The 20,900-nt window shown below is 40.2% G+C and overlaps 1 protein-coding gene across 1 annotated transcript in view; it reads left to right on the forward strand.

The window, feature by feature from the left end:
• Window positions 1-15,206: 15,206 nt before the first annotated feature.
• Window positions 15,207-20,900, forward strand: part of CORO1C (coronin, actin binding protein, 1C) — a 58,242-nt gene continuing 52,548 nt past the window's right edge. The window contains exon 1 of the mRNA XM_008569795.1: window positions 15,207-15,413. Coding sequence (XP_008568017.1) covers window positions 15,219-15,413 — 195 coding nt within the window. The 5' untranslated portion in view covers window positions 15,207-15,218. The remainder of the gene's footprint in view (window positions 15,414-20,900) is intronic.

The following is a 20,900-nucleotide window of genomic DNA, read 5'->3' on the forward strand; positions in this document are numbered from 1 at the left end:
AGGTGCATAAATAGCAAATCTCCATAAATAGTTGTTGAATAAATGGATGACTGGGATTAAGGACCTATTCAGCATTCACAGTTGAGTGTATGTGTTATATGTATAACCCTGTGTATGCTAGTAACTAATTTGGTTCTTAGTGAATTGTGTTTTTTTAATTGAGGGAATGTGGACTGGATCCCAGTGAAGTGATTCCCTATAGACTCTTAGGTTTCAGATTATGATAGGACACTAGAAATCATTTATTTTACTTCTCCCATTTTATAGATGAAGAAACTAACAACCAGAGGACTAAAATGATTTAAGTGGGTAGGTGATTGTGTCAGGATAAACTCATGTCTGACACCCAAGCCAGAGTTTTTCCTACTCTCTCTCTTACTGATGCCTTGAAATGTCAGGAATGTATGTTCATTTAATCCATTTAATCCCTGATTGCCCAGGGTTTAGGGTATTAAAAAGGGAAGACTGAAATTCTTCAGTTGAAGGTCATTATTTTGTTTTTTGACACTGCAAGTTTTGCCTATATCTAGACTTATGAAGTTCTTCATAAAAATACCCCTCCCCCCTTTTTTAAGATATGAGGGTCTAGTAATTTCATTCCTGGTGTAAGAAGGCTGCCAAAGAATTATTAAAATTTTATTCCGAGAGAAACTCCATCTGACTAAGTAGTGGAAAACAGTCTTAGCAAGTTTGAACAGTCATACAGTGTGCTTTTTACCAGTTGTTGATTAGAAAAGTAGGTCATCAGTATAGAAAGACTATTTCGAAACACATTCATGGATTAATTTTTAAGTGAGATTGCTGCATCATTCACATCTGTAAAAGTTCTCATTGGTTTGAGAACTCTTGGGATTAATTTGGCTCTTTGGGTTGTGTTATCCTTGAAGAGAGACACAGAATTCAGCTTCTGAGTCTAGTCTCCTGTGGTGCACTTCAGGGAGATGGCTGCAGCCTCACACAATTTTATGTGATTCCACAGTGTTCTCTGGGGCAGGTAGTGCCTGCCTCTGTCTTCGAGATGGAGGTTTCTGCAGCAATCCTTTTTCAAAGCCAAAGCTCCAGGGATAGGGAGAAGCAGTTGTGTTTATAAACACACCAGTGATACCCAGAGAATTGGGAGATGTGAGGGATTGTAAATATGTCATCCTTGCATATTATCTCTGTAATAAAAATGTATATTTCTGTCATTGAAGAGCTAGTAATGACTCTTAAGACTTTATAATCGCATGTTTTAGTTATTGAAAAGTTTCTATTATGTCATTCCAATTTATTATATTTATTATATTTTAAGTGTTGTAGGCCCCATTATGGTATCTTTTAGTTCATAAAGAGTCTCTCTTTAATACAAGGTTCCGAGAGAGTTACTTTTAGGATTTTTATCTTTTGTCTTTAGGATTTTCATGTGTTGCTGTGTTTTGTTTTGTTTTTGGCAGCTGGCCATTATAGGGATCCAAACACTTGACCTTCATGTTATAGCACTGTGCTCTAACCAACTGAGCTAACTGGCCAGCCCATGTGTTGCTGTTTTGCTGTTCATATCGTGCTCCTTTCATTTCTTGTCAGACTTGATTTTCAAAGCTTCACATTCTACTCTAAAATGTTAGTGAGTGCATCTGTTTTTTAGGCAGTCCCCAAATTCTCTTTGTGAGAAATTCCTAAAATGAGTACAGATTGTAAAATGTGAATATAGGAGCTCTCTTAGAAAGCTTTAAAAGAGGGGCCGGCCCGGTGGCGCACTTATTCAGTGCGCCGCTTGGGAAGCGTGGCGGGCGCTCCCGCCCGAGGGTTCGGATCCCACATACAGACTGGTTCTCCAGTGAGCGAGGCGCGGGAGCAACACCGAGGGTTGCGATCCCGTTGCCGGTCCCCGGTCCGGTACGGTACGGGGGCAACACTGAGGGTTGCGATCCGTTGCCGGACATGGAAAAAGACAAAAAAAAAAAAAAAAGAAAGCTTTAAAAGGTATAATGTTTCTTCATTATACCCCATGTTTTAGATACTGTTTTAGATATTTTAGAAATATATATATATTTCTAGTGTTTTATGCACGTTCTTTCATGTTGTGCTCTTCTTGGACAATTGAGCACATAGTCCTTTGGCTTAAGCCTGAGAGTTTTTAATCAGAAGTAAAGATTAGCTTCCTTGGGCATACCCGATGCTCTCTGTTGTTTGTCTCAGTATATATAAATGCTTACAGCCAGTTTCTGTATTTTGATTTTTCTGTCATTCATGTTTATAGAGTGTAGGCAAAATGCAATTTCACATTTAAAAATGGTGCAAAGTGGCCAAGTGGAGCCCTGTGCTGTGGAGGCAGCACCCCCATGACAGAGCTCTAAGTGCCTTTGTTGGCTGTTGTGGGGAAGCCAAATTGTATTTATGATGTGGGATTTATCATTGAAAAAGTATGAAAGTTCATGGGGTGAAAAGTTGAACTGTCCAGTACTTTGTGGTTTGAGGTCATTATGTCTCTCTCAGAAGTTCTTTATCTTTGGGCATGTCACACAATATCTCTGGGTTGAAAGATAAAGGGCCTGGAATTGATGAGCCTTTGGAACTATCTCCATTCCAGGCTTCTGTAAGGCCTGAGCCCGGAGGCATCTTGGTAGACTTACTTGCATTTTCTTGTCTTTGTTCCTACAAACATTTTAACACTAAATGATATTGGGCTACTGAATTAAAACAAAATGCATTTATATTTTGTATACCTCTTTCTTGGCATTTTACCTACTACCTGGATGAATAATGTGGTGAAACTATTTGGAAGACTGTAATGAGTGTGAATTTTTTCCCCTTATTCTTACCATTGTTGGTGTCATGGTAAATTGAACCAACATCAGGGCTGTTCGATACTTGCAGTCAGTTGTCTTAAGTGGTCAGCAGTTTTTCTGGAAAAAGCATTATTTCACCAAGTCCATGTCAGCAGTGGGATACAAATCTCTTTCTGCCATAGCTGATGTGTATCTGACTTTTTATTGTGCTTTATAGCCTACACTGCATATGGTCTTCTTCCTTTTTTAAACAGCTTCAATTAAAGTAGGTGAATAAGGCATGCTTTCTGGGAATGTCTCATGTATGAATCTGTTAAAGAGTTGGATGAAGTAAAAATGTGTGATTTGTTAGACGAGCTCTTCGCAGGTCGCTGGTGGATTTTATTTAAGAAAAAGCTCAGCCATCTCATATCCAGAAATGATGAATGTTGAATTTTTATGTTTAATCAGAGTACCTCCCATATTTGCTTTGGGTGTCTGCTCTCTTGTGAATGTGTATTATATGTAGGCTTACTTATTATTACATTTAAAAGGAATTTTTTACTTTTGGCATTGCCATTTAAAAGCTGGATTTAGGATATTTGTCTCCTCATCTACTATCCTACTTGCCATTTTCTACTAAACAACACACCTGATCTCTGTCATAAAAGTAGTAGTTCAGAGGGAACTTGTCCTTTCTCTAATGGGACATTTTGGAGTCTTTCTGTGGTTGCTGCTGGCTGAGAGACCATTCTCAGCTTACTGAGCACTTGAGTCATTGACACTCTGGAATGGTCTCAGCAAATGTGCCAAGCAGGATTTTACTGCTAGTAGGGGTTTTCCTGTATGTGTTCCTAGTAGGATGTGTTTCCTTTCATACGAACCATAGAAGTACATCTGCTGGAATCATTAAACAGATAACTTCTCAATAAACAGGAAAATGTCAAAATTGTGGTCATTTTTAATGAGATTGATGGAAGTAGACAGCATAGAGAAAATGTAGTAACATTTACTCAGGTGTTTTGAGTGTATTTTATTTGATGCCATTACAGTATAAACACCCTGTCTTGTCTACATTTTTTCCTCCTAATACCCAGCACATTTCTTATATGGCCTATGAAGTAAATTTGCTATACATGACTTGACAGTACTATAAGAAGCATGCCTTTATACTCTTCTAGATTATCAACTGACTATACGATGGGAATTTTATTCTAAGAGTGCAAACTTTCCTCCGACACATAAAACAAGTCCTCAAATCATAGAGGTAGACCTTATTTTTACTGGTTGTTGGTTAAGATCTTCACTCGACATGTAAAGAACATTTCAATTGTTTTTTGTTTCTTTAGATGTTAAGTGTTAATGAATATTAGTTATCAGCTTTTAGATTTTCTTTATTTGAAGGCAAAAACAGGTATATATTGTGTTTATTATTAAAGTTATTTATTATTAAAATTTATTATTAAAGTTATTGAATAGTTAAGATCTAACCCATAATCCTCTTTCTTGGCCTTCAGTATCACCTAGGAACTTGGGCGGGGAGACAACTGTTCATAAGAGATTTCAACCAACCCCCAGAGAGAGCATCTCTCATTGCCTTTCACAGGCATATATATTTATTGGAAACATGGGTAGGGTGATAAATTGCATCTTATAAGGCCTTAAGTAAGGTTTTTAATGCCCACATTTTGGGGAAGTTATTTGTTTTTGTTTTTGTTTTGGCAGCTGGCTGGTACAGAGGTGGAACTCTGGACCTTGGTGTTCTCAGCACCATGCCCTAACCAACTGAGCTCACAGACCAGCCCTTTTCAGTCTTTGTTGTTCTTGTTGTTGTTTTGGTGGCTGGCTGTATTTTGTGGAAATTAAAAACCATGTTGTATCGTCTCCTATCTAAAGTCAATTTATTTTGAAATTTGTAAACATTTCTTTGATTCCTTAGTGAATAACACATCTGCTCTGCTACATCGTCTCACTTTTTATAGTCTCCTAATGAGAAGGCAACTTCTTGTTCCCTGACAAGACATTTAAAATTGTATCTAGTATTTCCGTGGACTTTGTGCCTATTGAATTATTTCAGGATTTTTTCATTTATTCTATTTGATGTAATTGAGAATTAGATTCTTTTATAAAATGCTCTGGTTTTGAGGGACACTTTAGTTGTTTAATTTGTGGTTTGATCAATTTGGGACAAGATATCTAATAGGAGAACTTCTAAGTTTGACGATACGACATCTTAATTTGGAAATTTACAGCTGGATGTTTTTTAAGTTGATGAAATACTAATACCTCTTTTAAGGTATTAAAAGTGCTGGCACCTCTTTTAAGAAGAGGGGAAAGAGGGGAGTTTTTGGTTTTGGAATAGTTCCCTTTTCCGTACAGGGATCTGAACCCTTGACCTTTGCGTTTTTTCCTTTGGAAAGAAATTAAAGTGTAGTAAATACCATGCTGAGGTGGGACAACATAAAATTAAAAAGGGTCCTTGATTAACTGATGCTGGTTATCTTATATGAAAATTATACTCTTAGCCCATAATCAATAGCAAATTGATTGAGTTTTTCTCTTTGAGTAGGGAAATCTATTAGTGGGCTCTTAAATAATAATTGCTAACATTTATTAGACAGTATGTTCTATGCTTCAGATTCTATGCTAAGCACTTTGCAGATTTTTTAAAAATACAGTTTTATTGAGGTATAATTTACAAAATCATACAATTCACTCATTTAAAATGTACAGTTTAATGGTTTTTAGTAAGTTCACAAATATGTACAACCATTCCTGTAGTCAATTACAGAACATTTTCATTACTTCAGAAAGAAACCCTGTACCCTTCATCTGTAGCTATTGCTTCCTATCCCCCTATTTCCCTCCTACCACCTAGCTCTAAGCTATTATTAATCTACTTTCAGTCTCTCTAGGTTTGCTTATTCTGGACTTTCATGTACATGGAATGACAATGTTTGGATTTTTGTGACTGACTTTTTTCACTCTTAATAATGTTTTCAAGGTTCATTTAAGTTGTACCTTGTATTGGTAGGTACTTCACTCCTTTTTATTGATGAATAATGTGCTGTTATATAGATAATATTACATTTTGTTTATCCATTCGTCCAATGGATAACCAACATTTGGGCTGTTTTTACCCTTTGGCTATTGTGAATAATGCTGCTATGAACATTCATTTACAAATATTTGTTTGACTACCTGTTTTCATTTCTTTTGGGTACATATCTAGGAGTGGAATTGCTGGGTCATATGGCAATTCTATGTTTAATTGTTTGAGGAAGTTCCAGACTTTTCTGAAGCAGCTGCACCATTTTACATTCCCACCAACAGTGTATGAGGGTTGTGATTTTTCTATGTTTTCATCAATTCTTGTTAATTTCTGGAAGTCTCTAGGATTTTAATCATCCTAGTGAATGTGAAATGGTCTGTCATTGTGGTTTGGATTTTCATTTCCCCAGTGACCAGCATCTTTTTATGTGCTTATTGGACATTTGCATATCTTTTTTGGAAAATGTCTGTTCAAGTCCTTTGATCAATTTTTTTTTTCCTTTTTGTCTTTTTTTGTGACTGGTAACGGGATCGCAACCCTTGGTGTCGCGCCCGTACCGCGACTGACAACGGGATCGCAACCCTCGGTGTTGCGCCCGCACCGCACTCAACCAGTGAGCGGACCGGTCTCTTTATGGGATCCGAACCCTCGGCGGGAGCGCCGCCACGCTCCCAAGCGCCACACTCTACCGAGTGTGCCACCGGGCCGGCCCTTTGATCAATTTTAAGTTCGATTATTTGTCTTTTCATTATTGGGTTGTAGGAATTCTTTGTATAAGATGGAGTTTGGATGTGTTGTCCCCCCAGAACTCACGCAGAAATCTGATCCCCAATGTGGAAGTGTTGAAAACTGATTCAGTCATGGGGATGGATCCCTCATGAATGGATTAATGCTCTCCCTGGGGGAGGGGGGGATTAATGAGTGAGTTCTTGCGCTATTAGTTCCCATGAGAGCTGGTTGTTTAAAAGACCTGGCACCCCCCCTCCTCTATCTCTCTTTCTTGCTTTCCCTCACTACGTGATCTGCTTGTATCTGCTGGCTGCCTGTTGCTTTTTGCCATGAGTAGAAGCAGCCTGAGGCCCATGCCAGATGCAGCTATCCCAGAATCGTAAGCCAAATAAACCTCTGTTCTTTATAAATTACCCAGTTTCAGGTATTTCTGTTATAGCAACACAAATGGTCTAAACAGAAAATTGGTACCGGGAGTGGGGTGTTGCCATACAGATACATGAAAATGAAGATGCACCTTTGGAACTGAGTATTAGGCAAAGGTTGGAGGAGTTTGGAGGACTTAGGAGAAGACAAAAAGATGAGGGAAAGTTTGGAACATTTTAGAGATTGGTTAAATGGTTGTGACCAGAATGCTGATAGAAATGTGGACAGTAAAGGCCAAGTGGATGAAGAGGCCTCAGATAGAAATGAGGAACTTATTGGGAATCGGACAAAAGATAACCCTTGCTACACAACAGCAAGGAACTTGGCTGCATTGCACTTGTGTCCTTGGACTTTGTGGAAGTTGGAACTTAGGAGTTGTGAACCAGGGTATCTGGCAGAAGAAATTTCTAAGCAGCAAAGCATTAAGGAAGCTGCATGGTTATTTCTAACAGCCTACTCTGAATTGTGGCAGCAAAGGCATGATGTAAAGCCAGAATTTAAAAGGGAAGCAGATAGTAGTGTTTTGGAAAATTTGCAGCCTGGCCATGTGGTAGAGAAGCAGAGAACAGGAGAAAAATGCAAGGGTGAGGCAGATAAACTGTTTACTAAAGACATTATCTTGGTGGTGAGGCAGCCAGATGCTAATAACCAGGACAATGAGAGAAAAGCTCTGCAGGCATTTCAGAAGTCTGGAAGGGCTCCCCTCCCATCACAGACCCCGAGGCCTAGAAGGACTGAGTTGTCCTGGAAGCCTGATGGATGTGGGGTGCAGCTGCCCTTGGGAACCTGCTCCCTGCATCTCAGCTGCTCTGGCTGGAGCAGCCCTGCCTCAAACAGCCCCAAGTGTGGTTCGTGCAGCAGCTCTGGAGAGTAGAAGCCTGAAACCTTGGTGGTGTCCATGTTGTGTTAAGTCTGCAGGCAGGCAGGATGTGAGAGCAGTGGAGGCATGGCAGCCTCCACCCAGATTCCAGAGGATGTATGGAAAAGCCTGGGGGCCCAGGCAGAAACCTGCCACAGTGGCTGAGCCACTGCAGAGGCTATCTACTAGAACAATGTGGAGCAGAAAAGTGGGGTTAGAGCCCCCACAGAGAGCCCCCACCAGGGAAATGTCTAGTAGAACGAAGGCAGCAGGGCTGCTACAAGGACCCCAGAACTGCAGGGTCACTAGTAATGTGCAACACAGGCCTGGAAAAGCTGCAGGCACCAATGCAGCACAGTGGGCTGTGCCTGGCAGAGCTATGGAAATGAGGCTGCCCAATGCTTTGGGGGCCAAATGCCCAATTGTGCCCAGGATGCAGGACTTGGAGTCAAAGAAGATTTTGGAGCTTTAAGATGGAATGTCCGCCCTGCTGGGTTTTGGACTTGTTTGGAGCCTATTTCTTCTTTCTTCTGGTCTATTCCTTCCTTTTGGAAGGGGAATGTGTACCCAATGTCTGTTCCACAATTGTATCTTGGCAGTAGATAAATTTGGCTTTGATTTTTTTTTTTTTTTTGTCTTTTTCCGTGTCTGGCAACGGATCACAACCCTCAGTGTTGCCCCCGTACCGGACCGGGACCGGCAACGGGATCGCAACCCTCGGTGTTGCTCCCGCGCCTCGCTCAGCCAGTGAGCGGGAACCGGTCTGTATGTGGGATCCGAACCCTCGGCGGGAACGCCACCGCGCTTCCCAAGCGGTGCACTATAGCAGTGCGCCACCGGGCCGGCCCCTTGGCTTTGATTTTTACAGGTTCACAGCTGGAAAGAATTTTGCCTTTGGTCTCAGATGAGACTTTGGACTTTGGACTTTTTTTTTTTTTTAAGGGATCCGAACCCGGGGCCTTGGTGTTATCAGCACCGCACTCTCCCGAGTGAGCCTTGGCCGGCCCAGGGACTTTGGACTTTTAAGTTGGTGCTGGAACAAGCTAAGACTTTGGGGACTTTTGGGATGGAATAATTGTATTTTGTATGTGAGAGGAACATGAGTTTTGGGGGGCCAGGGGTGGAATGATGGAGTTTGGATTTGTTGTCCCCCCAGAACTCATGAGGAAATCTGATCCCCAGTTTGGCAATGTTGGAAACTGATTGAGTCATGGGGGCAGATCCCTCATGAATGTATTAATGCTCTCCCTGGGGAAGGGGGATTAATTAGTGAGTTCTCACTCTGTTAGTTCCCATGAGAGCTGGTTGTTTAAAAGACCTGGCACATCTCTCTCTCTTTCTCTCTCTCTCTCTCTCTCTCTCTCTCTCTCTCTCTCTTCTCACCATATGATCTGCTTGTATCCACCAGCTGCCTGCTGCTTTCTGCCATGAGTAGAAGCAGGCTGAGGCCCATGCCACATGCAGCTGTCCCAGAATTGTAAGCCAAATAAACCTCTGTTCTTTATAAATTACCCAGTTTCAGGTATTTGTTATAGCAACACAAACAGACTAATACAATATATTCTAGGAACAAGTGCATTATCAGATACAAAATTTGCAGAAATTTTCTCCCAACTGTGGGTTGTCTTTTCATTTTCTTGATGGTGTCCTTTGAAGCACAAAAGTTAAAAAAAATTTTTTATGTTTTGTTTTGTTTCTGTTCGTGCTGAAACCTAGAAGTGAACTGAAGTTTTAAATTTTATTGGAGTTTATCTACTTTTTGTTTTGTTGTTTGTGCTTTTGGTGTTATATTTAAGAATCCTTTGCCAAATCCAAAGCTATGAAGATTTACTCCTATGTTTTCTTCTAAGAATTTTATAGTTGTAGCTCTCATATCTGGGTCTTTGATCTATTTTGAGTTAATTATTTTATATGGTATGAGGTAATATTTAACTTCATTCTTTTGTATGTGGCTATTTAGTTGTCTCAGCACCATTTGTTGAAAAGACTTTTCTTTCCCCTTCAGATGGTCCTGGCACCCTTGTTGAAATTACTTAACCAAAGATATATAGGTGTACTTCTGGACTTTCAGTTCTATTCCATTGATCTATGTCTATGTTCCAGAACCACATTGTCTTGATTACTGTTGCTTTGTAATAAGTTTTGAAATCAGAAAATATGAGTCTTCCTAATTTATTCTTGGAAACAATTTTGTTTGGCTATTTTGGGGTCTCTTGCATTCCATATGGATTTTTGAATCAGTTCATCAATTTCTAGTAAGAAATCAGCTGGGATTCTGATAAGAATTGCATTGAAACTGTATCCAGTTTGAGGGATATTGCCATCTTAACAATGTTCAGTCTTCTGGTCCTTGAACATGGGATTTCTTTCCACTTATTTATGTCTTCTGTAATATCTTTCAGCCTTGTTTTATAGTTTTCAGAATACAAGACTTTCACCTTCTTGGCTAGGTTTATTCATAAGTATTTTATCTATTTATTTATTTTGATGCTGTTGTAGGTGGAAGTGTTTTCTTAATTTCATCTTTGAATTGTTTGTTATGAGTGTATAGAAATATGATTGATTTTTGTATATTTATCTTGTATCCTGCACCCTTGCTGAACTTACTAGTTCTAATAGTTCTTTTAGTGAATTCCTTAGGATTTTCTATATATAAGCTCATGCCATCTGCATACAGAGATAGTTTTACTTCTTTCTTTCCAATCTGAATGTTTTTTATTCCCTTGTCTTGACTAATCACCCTAGCTAGAAACCTGTAGTACAGTACTGAATAGAAGTGGCAAAAACAGACATCTTTGTCTTGTTCCTGTTTTTAGGGAGAAGCATCTTTCACCATTGAATATTGTGTTAGCTCTGGATGCCTTTTATCAGGTTGAGGAAGTTTCCTTCTATTCCTAGTTTGTTGAGTATTTTATTATGAAAGGGTGTTAACTTTTGTCAAATGCTTTTTCTGGGTGTGAGATGATTGTGTGTATGTGTTTATTCTATTGATACGGTGTGTTACATTGATTTTCAGATGTTGAACCAACCTTTCATAACTGGGATAAATCCCACTTGGTCATGGTGTATAATTCTTTTTATTTGTTGCTGGATTTGGTTTGCTAGTATTTGTTGAGGATTTTTGTGTCTATGTTCATAAGAGATATTGGTCTGTAAGTTTTCTTGTGATTTCTTTGGTTTTCATATTAGGGTAATACTGGCTTCATACAATTAGTTTGGAAGTGTTTCTTCTTTTTGGAAGAATTTGTGAAAAATTGGTATTAATTGTTCAAATGTTTAATGAAGTCATCTAGATCTAGGCTTCTGTATTAGTCCCTTTTGTGTTGCTATAACAGAATACCTGAGCCTGGGTAATTTATAAAGTAAAGAGGTTTATTGGCTTATGATTCTGGGACAGCTGCATCTGGCACAGGCCTCAGGCTGCTTCTACTCATGGCAGAAAGTGTCAGGCAGCTGGTGGGTACACGCAGATCACATAGCGAGAGAAAGCAAGAGAGAGAGAAGGAAGGTGTCAGGATCTTTTAAACAACCAACTCTCATGGGAACTAATACAGCAAGAACTCACTACTCCCAACCCCCAGGGAGAGCATTAATCCATTCATGAGGGATCCACTCCCATGACTCAAACAGCTCCCAACACTGCCACATTGGAGATCAGATTTCCGCATGAGTTTTGGAGGGGACAACACTTCCAAACTCTGTCAGCTTCTTTGTCAGACATTGGTTTAAATTCTTATTATAGGTATCATTCCCTCTGTTTTATAGATGAGGAAGCTCAGGCTCAGAGGAGTTAAGTAATTTGCTAATAAGTGGCAGAGCCAGTATTTGAATCCAGATTATCTTACATCAGTTACTAGGATGATAACAACAGCTGGCATTTATTGAGTGATTAGTTTTGTGTGTCTAACCATACAAGGTGCTATAACATAGTAGTCTTCTGTCATCATCTCATCACCAAGTGCTCATTTACTGATCACTTCAGCTTTATATCCATTGTACCCATTTTCAGATAGAGAATCTGACATTTATGGAGAGTCATTGACTTGCCCTATTAAGCATGGCCAGGAAGTGAATGGTACAGCTGTGCTTCTCATTCACAAGACTCTGTCAGGAGCTTGCTCTCTTAATTGCTATTCTCTGTTGTTTGCCTGGAGGGCCTGAGACATTCTGTGCAGCAAAAACAGCTGTTGCCATATGTGGACAGCTGAGCCCAGATCAAGTTCAACCTTGGATGTGAATGGGCTCACACTGCCCTTCAGGCTCCACTTTGACATACCTGACTCAGCACAGCACTGTGGAAGCAGTGGCTTTTCTGATGCTCTCTGTTCTGTAGCTGACATTCTACTTCCTGATTATAGCAAAAGAACCTCTATATCATTCTGCCCAGATGTATTTATGATGAAACTAATTTGTCACTATGTATAATATGAAAATGACTTTTTAAGGCATTTTACTATGTAAGTCAGCCAGCAGATTTATATAGTATCTCTCAAAAAAAACAAGGTACTTTACATATTTATATCAATCTTTTATATTCATACTGGCAAGCTGCCAAAAAACAAAACAAAAAACCCCAAACAACAATCCAACAACAAAACAAGCAAAAAAAAAAAAAAAAAAAAAAAAACCTTTATATGATTGTGAGTTAGATGGTATCTAATGTATTTGAGTTAAGAGGAAAAATTGTTTCTACTTTTAAAGTTAGAGGCCTTCCTCAAATGTCCATTCACATTTAAAAGTGAGGCTCTAAAAGTTGACCTGATGCCTGAGTGGGTGGAGGGGCTCCTTGAGTGGTGAAACTCACTGATGGCAGTGAGTCTGATTTGCAGGGTGGGGTGGGTGGCATCTTGGTATCTTGGGAACCAGAAGGTACAGGGGGCTGGAGGCCTCCCTGTGCAGAACTCTGTTGCCAGCGTGACACCTGCTTATACCTGTGCTGGGTGTCATCCAGGCCAGGGCTCCTCTTCTGGCTTCTGGGGAGGGGCGGGCCAGTCCTCCAGTTGTGCAGCCCTGGAGGGAGGGGATCCGGGTGTCTAGGTGCTCCTAATTCAGACTTTCAGTCAGTTATCTCTGCAGCCCCTCTCTCACATCCTTGTCTTTAGAGAAGCGCAGTTTCTCTTCTGAGTGCTCTTGGTATTCACAATGGGCCTTGGCTTCTTTTTTGTGAGCTCCTCCTGAGACACTCAGCTGAGTGGAGAACACCCACATTTAATCAATTACATGTACATGACAACTTTCCATCTTCCAAGATTTTGTCACATTTGCCCTCTTGTAGGCTCCTTTTCAGTTCTCTTATCCTTTGGTGTTTATGCCTGCTCTTATACTGTCATCTTCTTAGTATTTCAGGAAGGATTGGTATTTCTTTTGTAAATTTGTGTTTCTTTTGTGAATTACCTCTTCATGTCTTTTGCCTAATTTTCTGTTGGGTTTTAATTGTACGAATTTGTAAGAACTTTATATATGAAGGATATTGACTCTTTGACACGGTGCTATCCTTGTTTCTTCTATGTTAACTTTTAAAACACTTGCTGTAAGATGTGGTGGGGATTCCAGCTTTTGTAACTTGTACAGATGGTTGTGTAGGGAAATGGATCATGAGACCAGCTGGCTGTGCATTGGCTTTTTGTATGGATGTGCTTTCATCTTGGTTTTTACCACCTCATGGAAGCTGTCTTGTCTAACTCATGCTTGTCTTATCTAACTCGTGCTTATCTGACTCATACCATTTCACAAATGAAAGACCCTGGCCAAATGTAAGCATGTCATTTGTCATCTTTTCTATCAAGTGTTCAAACTGTATGGTCCTGGTAGTTAGCTGGAAAGGCCTAGCAACATCTGGGCCAAGTAACACGGATGTTCAGTTGCCTGCCCCTTGGCTGCCTCAGCCTAGCCACATGTCCCAGCACTGGAGAGAGGCTGCTTTTGCACATGACTTGGAAGGGTAGAAGGAGGATCTGGCAAAAATAAATTCTCTCTCTCTGTATTTAGCCATGGGCCCAGGGCCATGAGGAAGGGAATTAGAGGAAAGAAATTAGCAGCAGCCCACCATGTGTCCCATCTGGCATGCGTGGATAGGTGGTAGCCCTTCTCTGTACATGGGGATCTGGTTTTCAGCTGAGTTGTCCAGGTTTGACCGTGTTCTGTTTCTACTTAGGTTTTGTCTAGGCTCCTTCTAACCAAATCCTGTAGTAGCAGGTAAAAAAATTACATTGGTTGCTCTCTAGAAAACCTTAATCAGGCAAGGGTTGGTCATCCTAAAGCACAAATCTTGCAGTGTACATGTCTATCAGATAATCTAGTAAATTTGGAGTTTGAATTGACCCATGAAGAAGCCCAGGAACCCAACTCTGTGTCACTACCCCTCCCCCCAGATTCCCTGGTTTTCTCGGGAAGTGGCTGTGGTGAATGATCAGCCCTGATGTGAAAAAACCCATCCTGGTTTCATTTCCTCTCCAGAATCGTCCCTGCATTTTTCCTTTTCTCTGTCCAACTGCTACTGCCATATCATTCCAGGCCTTTCCCAGGCCTGGTTTATTGTCATAGCTTCCTAGACCAGTACCTAGCTTTTAGCTTCTTTCTGTCTAATCGGTCCAGCTATTACCAGACTTACTGGCATCCTATATATCACTTTGATCACATTACTTTCTATTGAAATACTTGCCTCTCTTTTCCAAGACCTGGCTCTTGATCCATTCAGCTGCCTTAGGCTGATTTTTCCTGTTTCTCACCACATAGCACCTCAGCATTGGGCTGTTTAGTACTGGTTTGCTCTGATGATTACGTCTGTGTTAGAAGGAGATTTAGAAGGCTCTTGAAGACAAGGGTGGTTGCATGTCTCTTGAATTCCTTACTACACACAGTTCTTGTGGAAATGCTCTGGGGAGCAAGGCACAGCCTCGGCAGAGTGCTGATGTCTGGGGAAAATGTTTAAAAACTGAAAAATTACCTTGGCAGGCTGAGGAAAATGCCACAAAATCATAACTTGTTTTTAAGCTTTCTTCTGCTTCACATCTACCAAATAACTTCACTTTGGAGTTTCCTCATCTGTAACTATAAAAGGGAGTGAATTATCTGTCAGTTCCCACCTAACCCTGAAAGGCTAATTTTCCTTTACTCTTTGCCTTAATCTTTCTCCTGAAATTAAAACTGGTGATATGTTTCTGGATCTTGAATTAGGGATTTTTCATTTCTAAATGTGTAATTCTTTCCCTGACGCATTTTGCAGTTTTCTCTGGGTATGTGCTGCTAAAGGAAATTTGGATTTGCAATTTGGCTACTTTTTAGGAGAGCAGACAAAATGCCATACCATTCTGTTTTCCTACTTGGAGCTTTTCATTTGTAATAGTAAAGCTTTCAGTTTGGTGCATATTTCTAACATAATTCTTGCTCTTCTTCTGCAGACACGATGAGGCGAGTGGTACGACAAAGCAAGTTTCGGCATGTATTTGGACAAGCAGTAAAAAATGACCAGTGCTATGATGACATCCGGGTTTCTCGTGTGACCTGGGATAGTTCCTTTTGTGCTGTCAATCCCAGATTTGTTGCCATAATCATAGAAGCGAGTGGGGGAGGAGCATTCCTCGTGCTGCCTTTGCATAAGGTAAGTAATTTGACCTTTCATTCTGTTAGACACCCTCTGGTAGTCTCCATATTTTTTCTGTAATAGATCGACAGTTCATTAAGAATTGTGTGTTTGCTGAGACCATTAGACTCTGATGTAATTGAGGTTAAGTTCCATACGCCTTACTAACCACATCAGTTTTTCTCTAACAGAAAATCATTAAACAGAATGGTGACCTCTGTTCTGGGCGTGCCCTTGTGGATGAAAAAAATTATTATAATGGTGCTGTGAGCACAGGCAGGCATAGGAATTTTATGATTTGGCTTACAATCATCCACTTTTCAGAAATGTTTCTCTTTTGGAGTTCAGTTTTAAAACAGTTACGTTTTTACTCCAAAGTAAAGTTTTAAAAACAGTTATATTTTTAAATGAGTAGAAATTTGTAAGGTGATGTTCTCTTTTTTTGTAAAGTCATGAGGACTGAGACTTTTTGGCTTTTTAAATAGCAATGAAATGAGAGCACAAGAAAATTTTCCAAAACAATACAGATTTCAGTTCTGGACAGTAATAAGTTTTAGCATTGGATTTAAATAGTGTTAACAAGGTAGAAATCATGGCTTTTTACTGAGAGTTGCTCTGTGGGTATTTCAACTTCACTGGGTTTCCAAGTTCTTTCTCCTTACTTTATCCTCCTGGAGACCCTGCTCCAAGATGGGAGATAAGATAGGAATTTTTTGCTTTTGCTGACCAATCATGAATACTACAGATCAAAATCTGCATTTACTTTATCAGCAAATCCCAGATTTGCAAATAATAATGAAGGAAAAAAAAAAAAAACATGAAGAGAGCCTGGAAGCAGTTGTTTTTTAGTTAGCTTTCAGGAGGAAAATGAGTTTGATGAGTCCTGAGCTCTAATGATAAGGGCTCAGTGTTGGTGAGGATGCGGATGTTGAGTCACATTACAGCTGTTTCCACTCTGCTAAAAACAGTGGGGGAAGTGGATCCCCTGTGTCTGAGCCATGCACAGTAGAGGTACACCTCATCATAATGGACCATGTGATCCTGAAAGTGGACACAATAAAGTGATTTTCAAAGTATTGTTTCCCATTATATTTTGATGTTTTTTCCTTGGGAAAACTCTCATTGGGAAAACTTCCAGTTCTCTTATACTTTTTTTCAGAGATGCTCATGACTAACTTGTTTTATTTTAACATCTGATTTTTACTTTAGTGGCCAGATCAATCTGATATTACACAGTAGAATTATCTCACTACAGAAGTAGGGAAAAGAATGCCTTTGGGGAACAAATTTTGTAAGTGTTTTCAAATGCACCTTCTTATTGGCAAAGGTGAATCTTTTCAATAAATTGAAAATTGTATGAGAGAATCTTTTATTAAATTGAAAATTATTTTTACATGGATACTTTTATTTCTGTGGGACAAATTGCTGTTGAGTGGCAAATAAGTATATTATAGTATTGTAACTGTACTTAACTGATTTTGGAGTTGGGGTTTGAACTTAATGTCAGTTGCATTTGGTCTTCACAACTTTTGACTTTATTTCTTCACCAAGAACAAAGAGGAGCATTTGGAAACTTGACTTTTTACTGGTGGATTTTATTGTTGCCAGCTGAGAAGACAGCCACGGCTTGTCAACCCAAATCAAGCATTGGAGCGCCACAATCTGTTTTGGAGTTAAGATTTTATTTCCCCTTTTATAGACTGAGGGATCAATTTAAGACTTTTTTTTCCTTTGGAGAAATGGGGCAAGCCAATTAAGAAGCCCAAAATAAACTTTTGAATGGTTAATTTTCCACTGAATTCAGACAGTTTATTCACAAAAGGCTCTCTAAGTTCATCTCTGCTTTTACAAACTGTGGGAAACTTTAAATTTCACTTATACATTTAAGGGAGACCTATATGCAGTTCCTAAGCTAACTGGTCTTATGGTTTGGTTTTTTTTTTTTTCCCCAAAAGATGACCGGTAAGGGGATCTTAACCCTTGACTTGGTGTTGTCAGCACCACGCTCAGCCAGCGAGCTAACCGGCCATCCCTATATGGGATCCGAACCCGGGGCGTTGGTGTTATCAGCACCGCACTCTCACGAGTGAGCCACGGGCCGGCCCTTATGGTTTGGTTTTACTTGCATTAAATTGTCTATACTTAATATGTTTTAGTATTATTTGCTCTTTAACCAGCCTTACAGGAATTAGGATAGAATAAGTTGCTCTGAAAATTATCATGCTTGAAGTGTTGGTTTTTGGAGGAGCCTTGAGGGCCTTTCTTTCCCAGGCTGTAATACTGCCTGTGTGATTTTACTACTTAAATATTAATTCGTTTTGGAGGAAGTGACATTGGTATAAACTAAGCCTTGTAACAGCCATTGAAAATAAGGTCAATACCTGGGATTATTGACTTCTGTAATTGTTAGGCTCACATGTACTGTACTGTGTGAGATTTTTATGTATTGAAATGTGTGTATTTAGCTGTTGGCATTACTGTGGTGAACAGGAAAGGAGATGGGGCTGGGAGTTGAGCTGAGGAGTTCAGTCCTGGCTTGGTCACTGGACATGGATGTGTCCCTCTATGCTTCTGCTCTTACATATCTCTCTCTGTTAACATGAGGGACTGTATTATAAAAGTGATTTTCTGCCTTGGTGTGATTCTAGACGATCTCAGAAATATTTCTTATCTCCTGTGGTTCTCAGTTATAAAGCGATTTCTAATACAGCTAGTTTGGTACCCAAGATTCAGCAAAGAAAACACTGTTGTTCCATTTTTCCCCTTCTTAGTTCATTGCTTAACTTTGGAAAGTAGATGCCTTTTTACTTGTGGCTGCTTTTCCACCAGTGCCAAGGCTGAACCCAGCAGAGAAGAGTGGTCTTGTCATCCTTCTAGACAGTCTTGTGTCTGGGGAGCTCTCAGAGGGATCTGCTGTGGTGGCAGGGCCTGGCCCATGAGTCCTAGAGTGTCAGGTGAAACTCTTTTCTTCCTAAGTCTCAGTCCTCCCTACCTAAGATGCTGGCCGATCACGAGGGCATCAGTAGCTGTTAGAACTATCTTCCATGCTGTCAGGAAACCTACACCTCTTTCTGCTTTATGGGGCTGACTGTCATCTTGATGTCTACCTTATAATTTTGGTATAATTATGAATATTTAAGTAAGGATTATATGTTTTACATTTTTTTACAGACGACATTTGATTTTTTGTTTTTTTGTGGGGGGCGGTGGTTGGTTCTATTTTATTTTTTTATTTTTTAAAGTTTATTAATTTTTTTTTTTTTTTTTTTACATTCTATGATGTTGGCGTGGAGTAGCTGGAAGGGGAGGGGGAGGGGAAGGAAATATGGTGGGGAAGGAAATATGGTGGGAGGAAAGAGGAGCAGAGTTGAGGCCTGTGGCAGCCCCCTCCTTCCTGCATGGGAGACCAGGGGGCTTCCAGTGGTGGCCTGGTCATTGCTGAGCTTGGTGCAGATGTCAGAGGAGTGTGGCTGAAGCCCTCGTCCCCCCTACCGCCCCAGTTCTGAAGCCTCCTGTGGTGGCTCGGTGGTCATCTCTGGGCTGGTTTTGATTGTTTATATAATACAAGCAGTCTTGTTTTTTGATATTGTTCTTTGACTATTCACATGTGATTAGTTGGTCTGATCATCTGTAAGCTGAGTGCCTGCTGTGTGCCAGCATCTCTGCACTTTAGGAGCAGTTGCATCTAGTTTTTGTTGACATTAGTATCCTAATCTCCTCCAGAAAGCATCCTAGCGGATCGCTGGTACTGAGGTGTTTGTCTCCTCTTTAGAAGTGCAGACTTGAAGAAGAAATATGATTGGGATTCCAAGTACATGATCAATCCATTAGTCCTAGTATAGAGCTCTTTGCCCTGGAAAAGAGATCCCTACAACTTCAGTTGTGAAAGGGGGTGAAACAGTTTGGTAATATGGTGCTGCTTTTGTTTAAAAACAAAGAAAAACCAAATTCCCAAATATAATATGAAGTTATATTTGAAATCAAGATAGCAAGAAATTATGCTCTAGCTGTGTCTTAGGCTCTAGGACATGCTAATAGCAGCCTGGGATTATTCTAAATTTGAACCTTAAGAGATGGGTATTGTTTTTTATAACTGTCCCAGGGGCTTCCGATAATGTTTTTCCTTTTTGGTTTCTGGTTTCAGCTAGGCAGGTTGGTTTTGGTGATGCTTTGGGGGGGGGGTCTCTGTACTTATTAATATTGAATATGCAATACTGATCTTAAGGTGGATCGTGACCCTTTCAGAAAGGCTCCCAATTTAAAAATATGGCTTTCATGAATTTCTCTTGGATGCTAGTTAGTGTCAGCAGTAAATTGGGCTTATTATTGCAACCTCTTGAGGCTTGTGGTTAGAATATAAATAAATTAGACGGGATCTCTTTTTTTCCAGGACTTCAAGTCTAAAATGGGAAGAATAATAGGGACAAATACATTAAAACCCAAACACACGCACAAGCTCACATATAAGCACAGACACATACAAATACATGCACACACAGCAAGCAGTACACTTAAGAATGAATGTATGTTTATTTTCAGCATATCATTTATGAGGTTTTTGTTAGGAAGGTTTTATTAGAGAGAGTGAGATTTTAAGGGGCCGCTGTTGGAGGAAAATGGGAAGTACTCAACCCTGAGGTGAGGTGATTTAGATTAGCATACGTGATTCCTTTCTCTTTTTAATGCTTCTGTCAAGTTGTAGCATGCCACTCTGCCATAACTTTTCAAGGTGTGGCTTATTACATTTTCTTATTCTTTAGTCTTCCAGAGGATGAATAATGAAGAGCAGTCTTGCTGAACACAATTTGGCTTTGTGGTTTTGGCTATGAGGGATATTTTTTTTCTTGCCACGACTGCACAAGCTGCCTTGTCTCAAGAGCACACGGGTTTTCAGCCCCCTGTGTAGTCTACCATGTTGGCATGAATAAGCCTCTCGTTTGTGGAGTAGTCACACTCATGATATGGGACTGAGGCATTCTTTCCCTATTGTGAACAGTGAAGGCTCAAGCGCACACACATCCTCTCTTCAGGTTACAGCAGACCTGTAAATTCTGCTTTAAACAAATAAGGGTGGGAGGAGTTGGTTAGAATTATATGCTGTCGATCTGACATCCACTTGGGTGGAGATTGCACCGGTTGGCTCCTGTTTTTCCTGATTGCTTTCTGCCTTCCTCCCTTGACTGTTCCTGTAGTGAAGCAACTTCAGTGTATTGGAGTGATGGCTAATTTCATCTTGGCGGTAACTGCCTGGGAGGGGAGCTGTGCTGTGGACCATGATGGGATGAGTGTGGCCAAGTCTCTGTTAATCTTTTGGGTCACTTTCTCTTCCTCTTTCCTTCTAGCTCCTTTTTAGCTATACACTACCTTCTTATACACAGTTACATTTCTCCCATTTCATATTTTAGGAACTGTTTGTTAGAATATTTGGGATCTTGGGCCGGCCCGGTGGCGCACTGGATAGTGCGCCGCTTGGGAAGCGCGGCGGCGCTCCCGCCCGAGGGTTCG

This window comes from Galeopterus variegatus, unplaced genomic scaffold, assembly GCF_000696425.1.
Source record: "Galeopterus variegatus unplaced genomic scaffold, G_variegatus-3.0.2 Scaffold529, whole genome shotgun sequence".
In the NCBI taxonomy this organism is placed as follows: domain Eukaryota; kingdom Metazoa; phylum Chordata; class Mammalia; order Dermoptera; family Cynocephalidae; genus Galeopterus; species Galeopterus variegatus.